The following is a 15428-nucleotide window of genomic DNA, read 5'->3' on the forward strand; positions in this document are numbered from 1 at the left end:
ATATCTTTCTCACAACCTTTTCCCAGGCATGTGATAGGCATAAGATTATGATTAGATAATAAGATTAATTATGATTAGAAAGGATATATAGTATGATTAGATATAAATAGGATATATAATTATTATCATGTGATAGGGATAAAATTATGATTAGATAATAAGATTAGGTTATGATTAGAAAGGATACCACTGCAACCATCCCTACAGTACCCATGCTAATTAATTAATTGCTATTGTTAATTTGCTAGCTACCTCCTTAATTACTGCTTATTTGTGTGGATTTTCGATTAGAAGAAGTCGGTATTTGTAGATGGGACGACGGAGATTTTTAAAAGTTTCGAACACGTACCAGTTAAGTCATGCATGAGGCATGTTCGTTCAATTCGGTATCTCAACATAATTTGGCACCACGCTTCGTTCAATTTCAAAGAAATTAAGCACACGTATTATATGTTAATAATTGATATGTTGGTTTGAGTCATTTGCATTTGGTTGTTACTGTTAGCGCGCAGTACTGTTTGATCTATCATCTCTCTCTCTTCGATCTGCATGTAGGAACAAATTAATAATCTTTTCACGTTTTAAAGACTCAATCTTAATATTACGCTTCTTAGGGAAATGCTTTTTTGCATTCTCCCCACCATCTCCCCACCATCTCTTCTCTCTTTGCTTTTTTGTTTTATTTTATTTTATTTTTGAAAAAATCAAAATCCAAGTGAAGAGATGGTGAGTAGATGGTGGGGAGAATGCATTGTAGCATTCCTCCGCTTCTTATATATACAATTCCGTTCGAACGCTAGATAGGATTAAACCGCGTCCATGCATGCAGTTTCATCCAATCCGCACATTTACAGCCCACTTGAAGATGTCGTTCCGTTCGAATGCGAGTGCCTTTCTCAAATATCAATCTGGACCGTACATCTTTTCCCACGTGCATGCTTGACCCTCTTAACTTCAATTTTTTTTTCTTCCTATTTTCGATCAAATACAAACGAGCCTCACCGTGAAAACCTGCAGTGATTTCATTTATTTAAGACCCAAATACATTAATGGGTAATTATATATATATAGCCATATAGGGATCTAATTATACACCTCCCGGCCGGCCGGTTGGATAATGCATAATTAATTTGTAGGAGTAGTTGGGCGTGGGAGTGGTGGAAAGGGAAGAGCGAGAGTGAGGCAAATATTGGTGCACTTGGTAATAACGCCACAACTGATTGTAGAACACTTGAGAAGGCTTTGAGTGGGTGTTTGGTGGAGTAGAGAGCTGTGTAGTCTGGAAAAGATTTCGGCTTAAGGTTTCCTGTCTTTGTCCGAGTGAGCATTGGATGGGAGGGGGATGGACTGATGGGTAATGAGGGGGTGTTTGGCAAATGGGATGACCTAAACACTATAGTTGATATAGATTGATGTGATAAAAAAGTAAGAATGTTTGGTATAAAAAATGAAAAAGTGGTATGGAAAAGTGAAAAAGTTTTGTTTTGTAGTGATTTTTTTTATTTGAATAATAATAAAAAGTGAATGATTTGATATTAAAAGTGAAAAAGTTAGAATGTTTTGATGTTGATTTTTTTGAAAAATGGTGATGAACAGTGTTTGGCCCATCTCCATCCCCATTACCAAACAAACCCTGAGAGATTTTGGTCATTGGCAAGAGATGGAGATCCGTGTGATGCATGGAGTGATATGGAGGTGTCACGGACTGATTCAAGGCTGTCTAGTGAGGCCAAGGGCGCACATGGTAGAGACGGAGGGAGGGGGGGACCGGGGTAGGCCATGGTCCCCCCCAAAATAAGGAGAAAAAAAATTATAAGTAAAAATAAAAATAAAAAAATAAAATAAAAGTAAAGTAGAGTAAAGATTTAAATTTAGTCATTTGGACCCCTTTCAAAAAAAAATTTGGCCTTATTTTTAGATTTTTTGGTCATATCCAATAAAAACTTTTGGCTCTATTCTTAATTTTTTTAGGCCATACCCATTAAGTTTTTTTATTTTTGGTCCTTACTTTCAAATATCTATTTTTTGGCTATTACTTTCAAATGCTCACTTTTTTTTCCCCTTACGGTAGTCTTTATTTCATTAAAAAAATCAAATTAAAATAATTTTTTTTTAATAAAAGAAATTCTAAAGAACTGAAAAAAGAAAAAAAAAAAAAAAAAATTGGCTGGCACCCTCCCATAAATTTTTTTGGCTCCGTCCCTGCTGGGTCTGTAGAAAAAGTAAGTGCAGCAGTGTGTGCAGGTCCGTGTACTGCAGGGAGTGATATGGATGTGTCACAAATTGATTCAAGGTTGTCTAATGAGGCCAAAGGAGCACATGGGGCTACTGAAAGAGTAGGTGCAGCAGTGTGTGCAGACCCATGTGATGTACAAGTGGTAGGCATGGGAAAGCAGGGGCTGTTTCGTGAGGTGTAGGAGTGGTAGATGGGTGAGCAGATATGGGTTCTAATGCATTAGGTAAGGCCATAGTTGGACATAGGACATTAGTAATAATAGGCATGGCAGAAGGTGTAATGTAATTATTTGGAAAGTGAGATGTAGAAGGAATACCTGACGGGCGTGCTGGAGCAGGAAGGGATGAAGGAACCTCGACCTTGGCTGGAAAACTCATCTCATTAAACACAACATGTCTTGTAATTAAAACTTTGTTAGTAAGTGGATCAAGACAACGATAACCCTTGTAGTTGGAATCATAGCCTAGGAAAATGCATTTTTTACTGCGAAACATGAGTTTATGAGAATTATAAGGCCTTAATAAGGGATAACAAGAAAGGCTTCAGTAAAATACCATAAATAAAATGGAAAAATAACAAAACACCAAAAAACTGCAGAAGCGGCTGAGGAGGGGAGTGCAAACCAAAAAGTTGTGAAACAAGTCGAATATTGTACGCAACTATATATGTTCACCATATATATATCGTCGTTCCATTGGTGTGAAAGTTTCTTGATATATATATACTACCAAAAGTGAGTGCTGGATTTTCATGATAGTGCCAGGGGAAAGGAAGATCGAGAAGAGAAGAGAGAGTACTGAGTGAGTGCTGGCTTTAGAAGAAAATTAACAAAAACACCCTTTTATTGTAAGAATAATTAATTTATATAGAGAGAGAAACCTGCAGTGATTTCATTTATTTAAGACCCAAATACATTAATGGGTAGTTATATATATATAGCCATATAGGGATCTAATTATACACCTCCCGGCCGGCCGGTTGGATAATGCATAATTAATTTGTAGGAGTAGTTGGGCGTGGGAGTGGTGGAAAGGGAAGAGCGAGAGTGAGGCAAATATTGGTGCACTTGGTAATAACGCCACAACAATCCATTAAACATGATAAAAGTTTTTCAGCGTCCGCCGTCCCAGCGAAGGTCGCACAATTAGCGACGCAGGACGTAATATCTTTATCACAAGCATCCAGGCATGTCACCAATGTTATCTGGCTTTCCACTGATCCCATGCTGCACATAATTAGTAATATCACTGCAACCACTTGCACCACCACCGACTTCGCCCCTACACCCATATCATTATTATTCAAAATATTTTTATTCCTCATCTCTCTGGATTTTCGATTATTACAAGATCGAGATGGGTATTTGTAGAGGCCTGCAGGGATTCATGACTACTTACGAGTTTCAAACACTACCTCTCATGCCTGAGGCATGTTGGGTACGTATCTCATCAACTTTGGCAGCACGGTTACACCATTAAAAGACGTGAAGAAACTCCCTGGCCTGGCTGGCCTCATGATCATATCATTTGTATCTAATAAAGAATTTAGAGCTTTGAAATCTCTTCAGCTTCTATCTTACAACTCCTGATCCTTTCCTATTATATCATTATATGAACTTTCATCCCACTTGGTATAATATTAATTAAACGATTAAATCAATATTTTTCTATCTACTCATATTTAATTTTGGGATGAGTACTGGCCCATGATTTAATAAGGGATTAGTTAAAACATCAATCTTAATTTGATCCCTAGCTAGCTAATGCCTTCTTGACTGCAATTTTTGTTTTTCTAGCTTTCTCCGGCAGTGCCTCCGTCCCATGATTACTCATCACTGTTCAATAACGTTTTGCCTTGAATTCTTATCTTTGGAGCATATGATCAACTTTTTGACCACCTCGATCAATCGAAACCAGACACATTCATCCTTCTCTATGGTAAAGGACATGTACGTTAACCCCAAGGGGTTGGCTTGGTGGTTAGGGAGTAAAGCCTGGGGCTCTGAGTTTGCTCCTCAGTGGTCTCAGGTTCGAAACCCACCAGGTGCTACCTCCCCCTTGGGGCTACACCCCTCTGGTGAATAGCCAGTGACTTACCCTGTTCCGTGTAGGGAAACTTCCGAGGGTGCGGTGCACGGAGTCGGAGTTTACTCTGCAGGGGTGGGTCCGAAGGGCCCTGCCTTATAGAGGTTCCTCGATATCAAAAAAAAAAAAAAAAAAAAAAAGGACATGTACGTTGTACGTTGTAGGTGGTTCAACAGCTTTGAATCCTAAACATGTAGTTTATCCTCTATTGTTAGCCTTGTTTGTTGGCCATGCCCATTTATCAGCCTAGATAGTTTTTTAGCCCATTGTTGACCTATTATTCGACCCAAATTTTAGCCCATCTCTCACCATCTGCCGGCCACATAGTCTCCGCTGTCGGCTGCCGTCACCGGCCTCAGACTGCGTGATTCCAGCCATAAACAAGCTCACATTCATCTTTACGTTTCTACTTGTAAGATAAATATATATAGTCTCTGTATTTGTGTTTATTGTACCTTATGAAAAGCATGGTAAATGCGCGCTGTATATTTATAACTAAAGCTGTTACACGAGATAACTATTAAGTAGGAATTATAAAATAGAAATTAACATGTGTTAATTAGATTTTCCACCATTCCAATCGTTATCTTGACTGTTTGAATACTTCAGCAGCAGTATTTGAATCAGTGATCATAAGGTGTAATTACAATCAGAGTTATATGTGGATTACTACCATACTTTCACTTTCGCCGCCCCTACGTCTTCACGTGCACGCGTCAAATTTTGTGATCAAAACCCAGTGGTCTGGTCAATCAATTTATAAGTCGTATGATATAGAAAATAATAAAAGATTGGGTGGGTGAATAAATAAAAAGGAAATTAATTAGTAGTAATTGGGTGAGTGGGTGGGTGAGTGGGGAAGCAACTCGATCGTTGTCACTTGCACCAACTTCCCTGTAGATTCTTATTCATGCAATATTCTTGTCTCTATTCAGTATTCTCAGTCGATATTCTTACAAATTGAGGACAGCATTTTTATTTATTTATTTGCATTTGCACAATAATTCCAACTTGATAATAAATTTAGTCTTGTATTCCAACTCGATGGCTGTCTCCATACTTTATTTCTCTTCCTCTTTTCGTCGTCAAATGAGATGCTTGTTTCAGTCTGGTCCTCATTTCTTTATTAAAAAAAGGAATAAGAAATAAATTTCCAACTTGACGGCTCTAAATTTGTGTTAAAACCTTTGTGGAAGTCAAAGATAGAGAGCACGAGTGGCTTCTTTCGTAAGCCGGTAAGCATTAGCCTTTTGACTAAAGTTCGGTGAAAGAATAAGGTTTTTTAATTTATGAGAGCCCTAAAGTATAATTTTGTTTAGAAGTCACCTGTGAGTGTTGAGTCTTATATTAAGAAAGTATAAAAGAAAAAAGTAGTTAATATATTTGAGTGGATTTTAGCCCGTTAGCTATACTTTTGGGTTAGAGTTGTGTTCAACTGTTTATATTAATGCATATTGTACTCTCCCAATTACAAGTGGTATCAGAGTCATGGTTAGCTTCTTAGGATAAGTGTATAGACGCATCGGGTTTGCTTTATCTCTCAACAAGTGCTATCAGAGCTATGGTTAGTATGTAATATTATTTTTCCTTTATTTCTTTTTGGGGAAACTTCACTGATGACCCCTGAACTTCCACCCATTTTAAAATACTCCTCCTAAACTTCAAAATCTTTCAATTTAGTCCCCTGAACTTTCAATTGCTCTCAATTTGGACCCCTCTATCAAATTTTAAACGTTATATGACGTTTATACCCTTGACTTTTGTATAAAATTCCAACTTCTAAAATGTTTTTTTATTTAAAAAAAAACAAAACAAAAATCACGGATATTTTGGTCATTTTTTTTTTGTATTTTTAACGGCTAAAATTGACGGAGAGGTCCAAATTGAGAGCAATTGAAAGTTCAGGAGACTAAATTAAAAGATTTTAAAATTTAAGAAGGTATTTCAAAACGGGTGGAAGTTCGAGGGTCTTCAATGAAGTTTCCCCTTTCATTTTTTTCCTCTCTCCTCCCTCTTTGTCTTCTTGGTTCACCATTTAGGTGCTCGTTTTGTTTATCTTCTTAAAATAAAGTTAGAGTCAATAAAAAATTTGAGGGTGTTTGGGCTTTGTTTTGTTTGTGTAAAATGTAACTAAATTACATAAAATTAGGTAAATCATTTTGGGCCATGCTAAATATCTTTATAGAAAGACGTTAAAACGTTTATAACATGCATTTTTAATATCGATGTCACATCGTCAATGTCACATTCGTGGGCCAATTGTGTTTTTCTTTATTATTGTTCATATTTAAGGTCTCTTTTAATTGGCGAAATAAATTTTTAGAATAAGTATTCTTATAAAATAATCATTTCTTTATTTAGTAAGGACCTATTTCTAAAAATAATTATTACTCTAAAAAATAAGAATTTGAGAGAAACAGTTATTATTCATGAGGAAATGGTTAAAAAAAATCATTTTAATTTTTTTTTTCTTTTATATATATATATATATATATATATATATATATTTAAAAAAAAAAAAAAAAAGAAAAGAAAGGAAAAAAAGTTGAATGTTTGGGTGGCCACAAAAAAGGACCCCTGCCTGAATTGGAAAAAAAGTTGAATGTTTGGGTGGCCACAAAAAAGGACCCCTGCCTGAATTGGCCACACCACCTCCTATTTGAAAGAATCAATTTTGTCTATCGAGTAAGGATGTGTACATGAATGGTTTTATAGGGGTATATAAGAATAATCTCTTGAATTATTGCCACTTGGTTGGTTGGCTTATTATAGCCTTCCAATTATTTTTATTTAGAGGCAGCTACGTACGGTAATTATTTAGTATATGATCACCATGTAATTTTATTTTTTTCCTAGCCTGTTTGTCTCATTGTATATGTTGATGGACCATTTAACACAATTACTGACAAGCCTCTTCAACATTATCAAACGATAATATTTTTATTTATTTATTAATATATTTTTTCCTGCAAGAATATTACAGATACATTCAATACGCGTTAAATCTATGACATCATGTTTCACTCTCTTTCTATTAAAAACTGTTCATCAATTAAAAACAAAATATAATTATATATCATTTATATGTATATATGATATATATTGGACTAAATCTCGCCACCAACCGATATCTATATTATCTTGGCTAAGCCTCACCAACCGTGTTGTGTCAACAAAACAAGGTCAAACATTTTGGGCCAGTTTAAAGTCGCGTCCGTATAGTGACTTTTTAAGGCGTTCCACGTAAGTTCCATATTCCAATCCACCCACCCACTGCTCATATAAAACATAAGCAGCAGCAACCTCCAATCCTCACACCCAAAACCCTCAGCAAATTTCAGATTCCAACACCGACACATATAATTTAAGCAAAGTCCGAGTTCGGTCTTTTATTAATTCATTACAAATCAAGCTGTCACCCATGGCGTCTGTGGAAGAAATTTTTAACGCACAGAGGTCTCAAGGTCCAGCTAGTGTTCTGGCCATCGGCACGGCCAATCCATCCAACTATATCTACCAAGCTGATTTCCCTGATTATTACTTCCGGGTCACTAAGAGCGAGCACATGACTGACTTGAAGAGGAAGTTCAAGCGCATATGTACGTATATTTGTTCTTCGATCATTACTTTTTTCTTTTCTTTTTTTAATATTATTCCTGAATCATTAAGGATTTAGTTAATTATGTTTGATACTAAAATATTAATTTCTGTATGTATAACAGGCGAGAAATCAATGATAAAGAAGCGCCACATGCACTTGACTGAAGATATTTTGAAAGAAAACCCAAACATGTGTACCTTCGCGGAACCATCTCTTGACGCACGTCAGGAAATAGGGGTGGTGGAGTTGCCGAAGCTGGCTAAGGAAGCTGCTTTAAAGGCGATCAAAGAGTGGGGACAGCCCAAATCCAAGATCACCCACCTCATCTTCTCTACCACCTTAGGCACTTCTGACATGCCCGGTGCCGATTACCAGCTAACCAAGCTCCTCGACCTTAAATCCTCCGTTAAGCGGATCATGATGTACCAACACGGCTGCTTTGGCGGCGGCACCGTCCTACGTGTCGCCAAGGATTTCGCTGAGAACAACAAGGGCGCCCGCGTTCTTGCCGTCTGCGCTGAGATCACCGCCAGCTGCTTCCGTGGACCCTCCGAGTCTCACCTCGACTCTTTAGTCGGTCAGTCGCTTTTTGGTGACGGGGCAGCGGCCGTGATTGTTGGTGCGGACCCGGATACAAGCGTTGAACGCCCTCTTTTCCAACTTGTATCGGCGACGCAGACACTTCTACCGGATTCCGATGGCGCCGTTCAAGGACATATGCTTGAAAGAGGACTGACATTTCACTTGTTAAAGGATTTGCCTAAGATCGCGTCGACCAACATCGAGAAAAGCCTGGTTGAATCCTTCAGTCCAATTGGCATTAGTGATTGGAACTCCCTATTTTGGATTGTCCACCCAGGTGGTCCGGCCATTCTTGACCAAGTTGAGGGCAGACTGGGTCTGGAAGAGGAGAAACTTAGAGCAAGCCGTCATGTTCTGAGCGAGTACGGGAACATGTCAACTGCATGCGTGTTGTTTATATTGGATGAAATAAGGAAGAAGTCGGTGGAGGAAGGAAAGGCCACCACCGGTGGAGGCTTGGATTGGGGGGTTCTCTTTGGGTTGGGCCCCGGTTTGACGGTCGAGACGGTCGTCTTACACAGTGTCCCGGTGGAGACCATTAACTGAGGGAAATACTACGTACTCGGTCATTCCGTTGAAGAAGAAGGCCAAAAAACGAAAGAATGGTGATTAAGCTGCTTTATTTTTTAATTATCATTCTATACTAAGTTTGTAACGAATAATTGACCTGCCTACCTGCCTGCTTCTTTTTTTTTTTTTTCCTTTTTGTCGTTAATGCACAATGTGTAATCCATTTTTTTATTGTACGATGGCTATAACTATTATAAGTTATTCTACTTTTCCCTTCTTTCTTTTTTAATTTCTCTCACTTCCTTCATCTTTGTTTGCCGATAATAATTAATTATATATGCTAATTTAATAAAAACTAAAAAAAAAAAAAAAAAAAAATTAATGGTTTTTTGATTAATATTTTAATAAAAATATGTTGGGGTTATCGAAGGGTCGATCATTTTCATCGACCAAAACAAAAAACATAATAAAGATTGTCTGGAGTACTGTAGCCTGTAGGGGTGTACTTTCCAGCTTTAATTTGATTGAAACTTTGAGTTCATCCACGGCCACGGGTAAGCAAGCCTCTTAATATTTAAACATCGATCATGTGCCTCAACTAAATTTGATCCCTCCATAGTTTCAAGTATTTTAACGCAAAGTGTTACAAACTTGTCCAGAATCCTACCAAACATTTTATTATCAGAAAGAGAAGTGTTAAGGTGTCAAATAAATGAACCACGACAAAAGAACCACACGCTATACATAATTGCGCTGTTCGTACTGCTATCATCAAAAAAAGAAGAGAAAACGCATTGGCTCTTTTTTTTTTTTTTTTTTTGGGCCACACACCTTAAAAGAAGGGTCCATTTTATTTAATGGTTTGTCCTCCTTGTGAAGTCAAGTCCTTTTCACCGTCACCCCACTGTGATAATGGTGAGCCTTTTTTTTTTTTTTTTTTTTTTTTTTTTTGGGTGTGTAGATAAGAGAATTTCAATTAGGGGCGTTTGGCAAATGGGATGGCCTAAACATTGTAGTTAATGTAGATTGATGTGAAAAAAAAAATAAGAATGCTTGGTATAAAAAAATGAAAAAGTGGTATGGAAAAGTGAAAAAATTTTATTTTGTAGTGATTTTTTTATTTAAATAATAATAAAAGTGAATAATTTGATATTAAAAGTAAAAAAGTTAGAATGTTTTGATGTTAATTTTTTTGGGAAATGGTGATAAACAGTATTTGGGCCAACCCCATCCCATTACCAAACAAAGCCCTAGGGGGTGTTTGGCAAATGAGATGGCCTAAACACTGTAGTTGATGTAGATTGATGTGAAAAAAGGTAAGAATGTTTGGTATAAAAAAAAATGAAAAAGTAGTATAGAAAAGTAAAAAAGTTTTGTTTTGTAGTGATTTTTTTTTTTTTGAATAATAATAAAAAGTGAATGATTTGATATTAAAAGTAAAAAAATTAAAATGTTTTGATGTTGATTTTTTTGAGAAATGGGCCAACCCCATCCCCATTACCAAACAAAGCCATAGATTCATTTGCCTGATTTCCTAATTGTCTCCTACCATAAAAGGCACTAATATCCGAGCATACCTCTGCCATGGCCCCTCCTACTTCTCAAATGGGCACATTACCAAACAAAGCCATAGATTCATTTGCCTGATTTCCTAATTGTCTCCTACCAGAAAAGGCACTTATATCCGAGCATACCTCTGCCATGGACCCTCCTACTTCTCAAATGGGCACATGATGTACTTACTTTTGCCACTACTATCTTGTCTGTCCATTCACTTTAAAACTTCTGTTGATGTGTTTGTTGAAATTTCATAACTTCCGTACGTTAACTTGCCAAAACAAAGACATAAACACAACGAATTTTATTACAATACAAAAAAAAAAAAAAAAAAAAAAATTGATAGAATTCATTTATTTTTAATCATCCTCGGATTGAATAGATAAATTTATTATTGAATTTGTGTGGAGTCAATAAATGTAATAATTGATATATTAAATTTATATAAAAAAAAATTAAAAATGATTGTGTAACATGCCTAAAAAAAAAAAAAAAAACTCTTATTTATAAAAGAGATATACTATAGTGCAATAAAAAGACTATTTTTAACCCATAAAAATCTTAGGTAACAAGAGGCTATAGGTCCATCAGTGAGTAGAGACACAACAACTATAAATGAAGCCTAAAACCCCTGCCACTTAGGACTTTTATGAATAAAAATAATATTTTTATTACATTATAGCATATCTCATCCTACAATAAAATATCTGTGCTTGCCACCGAAATGGAACTTGCAATTGTTCCACCAATTGCAGGGAGCCTTCGGCCTCGTTTGCCAACAGCCCGGGCCGGCACTGTAGCTAGAACGGCACTGTTCCAGCTACAGTGTCGGCAGCAAAAATTAACCTTTTACTTAAATTTTTTTTTTTTTTAAAAAAAAAGCAAAATATTAAAAAAAAAAAAAAAAAATGAGGAGAAAGATGGGGTGGTTCCAGCCACCCCTTGGCCACCCCATTTTTGGCCAAGGGGGTGGCTGGAGCCACCCCATCTTTCTTTAAGTAAAAAGTCAATTTTTGCTGCTGGCATTGTAGCCGAAACAGTGCCGTTCCAGCTACAGTATCGGCCTTGGCAGTTGGCAAACGAGGCCCCAGAAAAATGGTATCATGATGTATGCATGGAATTGGTGGCCGTCGTCGTAGACCATGATGGTCTGTCATTTTTAGGTCAATCCTAGCAAGGAAGTAAAATCACGTGTAGTTGAAAATGCAATATTGGACTCCAACACTTTCGCTTACCTCCCCCCAATGGATACTTGTGTGCATTATATATATATATTGGTAAGATCCGTCAAATAAGTGTTTAGGGCATTATTAGCAGTTTTATCAAATTTTTATCACCAAGATAATTAAAGGTACATTTTTTTTAATTATTTACTTTCCTGAAAAATGAGAGTTTTAAAGCATTTTTACCAAATTACCTTACTAAAATAACAAAAAAGAAAAACAATTTTAGTAAAACTGCTAATAGTGCTCTTAGCAACATATAATTTCGTAACAAGTGGATGTCATATATGGTGCCCATTGGGTCGAAAATTTTGTTTTCAGCTCAAATCCATCACAATCCAATTTCTTAGCCCGTTTCCTTTTCCTTTAAATCCAAAGCCCAATCCATAAACCTCAATGGGGCTAAATACCAAAATGGGTCAATTTTTTTTTTTGGGTAGAATACTTACTTTAAATGGGCCAAAGTCAAATGCCCATAAATCATTTCTAATTTTGAATTGGAAAAATTATTCTTTTTTCTTGAATTTGAGAAATTGTCCAACTTATTTTTCTTAAAAGCCCATTTAAAGTATCTAAGGCTCATTTGACTTTTCTTTTTGGGTCAAAGTTCATATATAAGTTCAATTGGATTATTCCTACGTGATTATGGGTCTAAGTCCAAAAGTTAGGCCCAATCTCTCCTTTCCCAACTTGCTGTATCTAATTTATCCATTTTAGGCCCATTAGGCTTTTTTCTTCCTGTAATTTGGGCTTTCTCTCGTACAAAAGCCCCGTTGTTTTTTATTTTCTGTAGAGTATTACAGAAGCCAAGCAAAAGCCATTAATTTAATCTAATTCCGACACGTAAATTATTTAATTAAAAGAGAATTGAATGATGAAAATAAAGTTTGAATTCAGAAATTTTTGTTTTAATACTATATTAAATTACTAATTATGAAAAAAACTAAAGTTAATATGAAAGTATGAATTTAATTACCTAATTAATATTGTACCCAAGCTTGACTAATAGGCCCTATTTGTTTCAAAGTAAAATGTTTTGCTGTATCTTTTGCTGTATAAACAAGGGAGAGATGCGGTACGGTGCAGACAGTAGCAGAAGCAGAGGGAGGGAGAGCGCTTCAGAGAAATCATCCGTTAGTTTTTTGTTATTTTGTTATTATTTTCACAATCAGTCCACCAGATGTTTCGGATCAGACGTGATAGCGATTGTTCATTCGACGACTTCTATCTGTGCCAAAACAAATGCGGCGATAATGAGACAAATAATTCATGAACGCCTCTTAAGGAAACACCCTTTTTAACTCTTAACTTGTACGACAAAAAAAAAAAAAAAAAAACCCTCCCTCTTGTCGTTGTTAAAATAAAAACAAAAAAATAGATTCATTTTTTTTAAAAAAAAAAAATCATAAATGTGAAAGCCATAGGGATTGAGATTCTGTGCCATAACTTTAACCAAAATTACTTAATTTTTTTTCATTTGAGTTTGCATTTTGGGGTGGTTTAACCACCCTTAAGGGCCACAGGATGGCTTCAGTCACTCTAAATTGGCCCTTGAGAGGTGGTTTGGTCACCCTCCAAGGGCCTTAGGGGTGTTTCGGCCACCCCAAGACTAACAATGTAAATATTTATTAATTTTTTTTTTATTTGACTCTTAGAGGTGGCTGGCCACCTCGGTGGTTAAAAATGGGGTGGTTTGGCCACCCCTATGCCTTTTATTATTTTTATTTTCAATTTTTATTAAAATTTAAATAATAATTTTTTTTATTATAAGGACTGATGTTCAATTTGTGGCCCTTGAATTTCTTATAATAAATTTTGGCCATTAACTAGATACCTTCCGATCCAAAAGGGACTAAAAATGATCGTTTTCCATAGGGATGGAGATTATGTGCAATAACTTTAACCAAAATTACTTATTTTAACCATTCAAAAAAAAAAAGTTGTTCTAAATGAAATTATCTAAATTATGCTATTCTCAACCGGATATCTTTTAATAGTTCGAATATAATTTTTTATTATTATTATTATTATTATTTAGTCATATTTCCAGGCCGGGACATGAATTTCCGATATGTAGGAAGGAGAGAGTATGTGCGCAAAAAAAGTTGAGTAGTGTTTTAAAAATCTTAAAATCATTTTACAGAATTTAAAGAATGTTAAATAAAAATGTTTTCAATTTAATAATAACCAAATACCAAAAATTGAGGATATGGGCATGGTTTGGTAGCAATTGTACTACTCAAATACTCCCATTAAAAAAAAGAAGATCGATGGAGTTTCAATATTTAGTAGTAAGTAGTTGATGCGGATAGAATTTTGAAGAAAGACCATGCTTCTTTAATAATTAATTAATAATACGTGAATACGTGAAGCCAAAGCTAATTGGTAATTACCCATTTGCCCCCTTCTACTTTTCTCCTGGTCCCGGCAGTAGGTAGGTTGGGAGTTGTGTTCCCGTGTCCACGCCTCACCATCTAGTCAACTCCTAACGCAAGATGTTTTAGTCTTCGACAAAACATGCAAATTTCCAATTAATTAAAATGAAATATATATTTAGTGATTTTGGGCACACCACTGGTGTTAAAATATTGTTTTATTTTATTTTTTTTATTGTTTAAATATTATCCTAATAATATTTTAACATTCGCGTGCTTATTCAAGCACGCCCGTGTATCAAAAACTACTACTCATATATATATATATATATATATAGAGAGAGAGAGAGAGAGAGAGAGAGAGCCTATGGTCCAGACCATCTGCAAAACACCACTTTTGCAACACCCAATCAACATGTGACACATCATCATTTTAAAAAAATTACAAAAAATCAAAATGAGAACAAACACAACAAATCAAAGTGAAAAAAAAAAATTCCAAAAAGACCCTTGGCTGCCAAACCCAAGGCCGGTGTGAGTCTGGCCGCCGACCGTGGGTCTGACAATGGCAAGACCCACATCGTGGGTCTGGTTAAAACCCACTAGCCTGGGTCTCATCGGTTGTGACCCACTGGCCTGGGTCTCGCTAGTTGTGACCTACGGGTTTGGCCAGTGTAACCCACCTCAAAACCAATCGAAATTCGTCTCAAAACTCGATTATAATGCCTCAAAATTTGTTTTTGGATTCAAATCTAAAACCTAGAGGTGAAAGATTAAATTTTTAGGAATTTTATTATCTTAAAGACCAAAAACCGGTGCTCAAGAGAGGTGACCCACGGCATGGGTGGCTAGACCCACGCCATGGGTCTTGCCAGCTTCACGAAGGAGCCAGACCCCTTCCACAACTTTTCTTTTTTTTCTTTGTTAAAAATCTAGTATATTTAGGCTTAGATTAGTTTGGTGCAATTTTTGAGTTTTTGTTTAGGTGTCAGCTAGGAATTGGGGCCGTAAAAGAGGGGTTTCAAGGATCGTCCTGGCCAAAGTTAAACACTCTCTCTTTCTTTATATATATAGAAAAGTCTCATAAGAAATAAGAAATAAGAAATAAGAAAATACTAAATAAGGGGGTGGGCCGGTTAAGATCTAAATTAGGGTAATAACAACGAAATAACTAATATGTGTATATATGGTAATGTGGCAGCATATCTACCACCGGTTGAATAGCCTAACCCCGAGGTCACGTGGCCACCAGCTTCCCCA

General features: G+C 36.1%; 1 protein-coding gene across 1 annotated transcript; it reads left to right on the forward strand.

The window, feature by feature from the left end:
- Positions 1 to 7542: 7542 nt before the first annotated feature.
- On the forward strand, positions 7543 to 9302 carry LOC132182838 (chalcone synthase 2). The gene is made up of 2 exons (XM_059596192.2): positions 7543 to 7919; positions 8043 to 9302. The coding sequence occupies exons 1-2, from the start codon at positions 7742 to 7744 to the stop codon at positions 9047 to 9049; spliced, it is 1185 nt and encodes a 394-aa protein (XP_059452175.2). The 5' UTR covers positions 7543 to 7741; the 3' UTR covers positions 9050 to 9302.
- Positions 9303 to 15428: the final 6126 nt, after the last annotated feature.

Source organism: Corylus avellana, chromosome 5 (assembly GCF_965113065.1).
Source record: "Corylus avellana chromosome 5, dhCorAvel1.hap1.2, whole genome shotgun sequence".
In the NCBI taxonomy this organism is placed as follows: Eukaryota; Viridiplantae; Streptophyta; class Magnoliopsida; order Fagales; family Betulaceae; genus Corylus; species Corylus avellana.

Coding starts and splice junctions, on each gene's coding strand:
- LOC132182838 (XM_059596192.2), top strand. CDS start 7,742: ATGGCGTCTGTGGAAGAAATTTTTAACGCACAGAGGTCTCAAGGTCCA. Junction 7,920..8,042: donor GAGGAAGTTCAAGCGCATAT/GTACGTATATTT, acceptor TATGTATAACAG/GCGAGAAATCAATGATAAAG.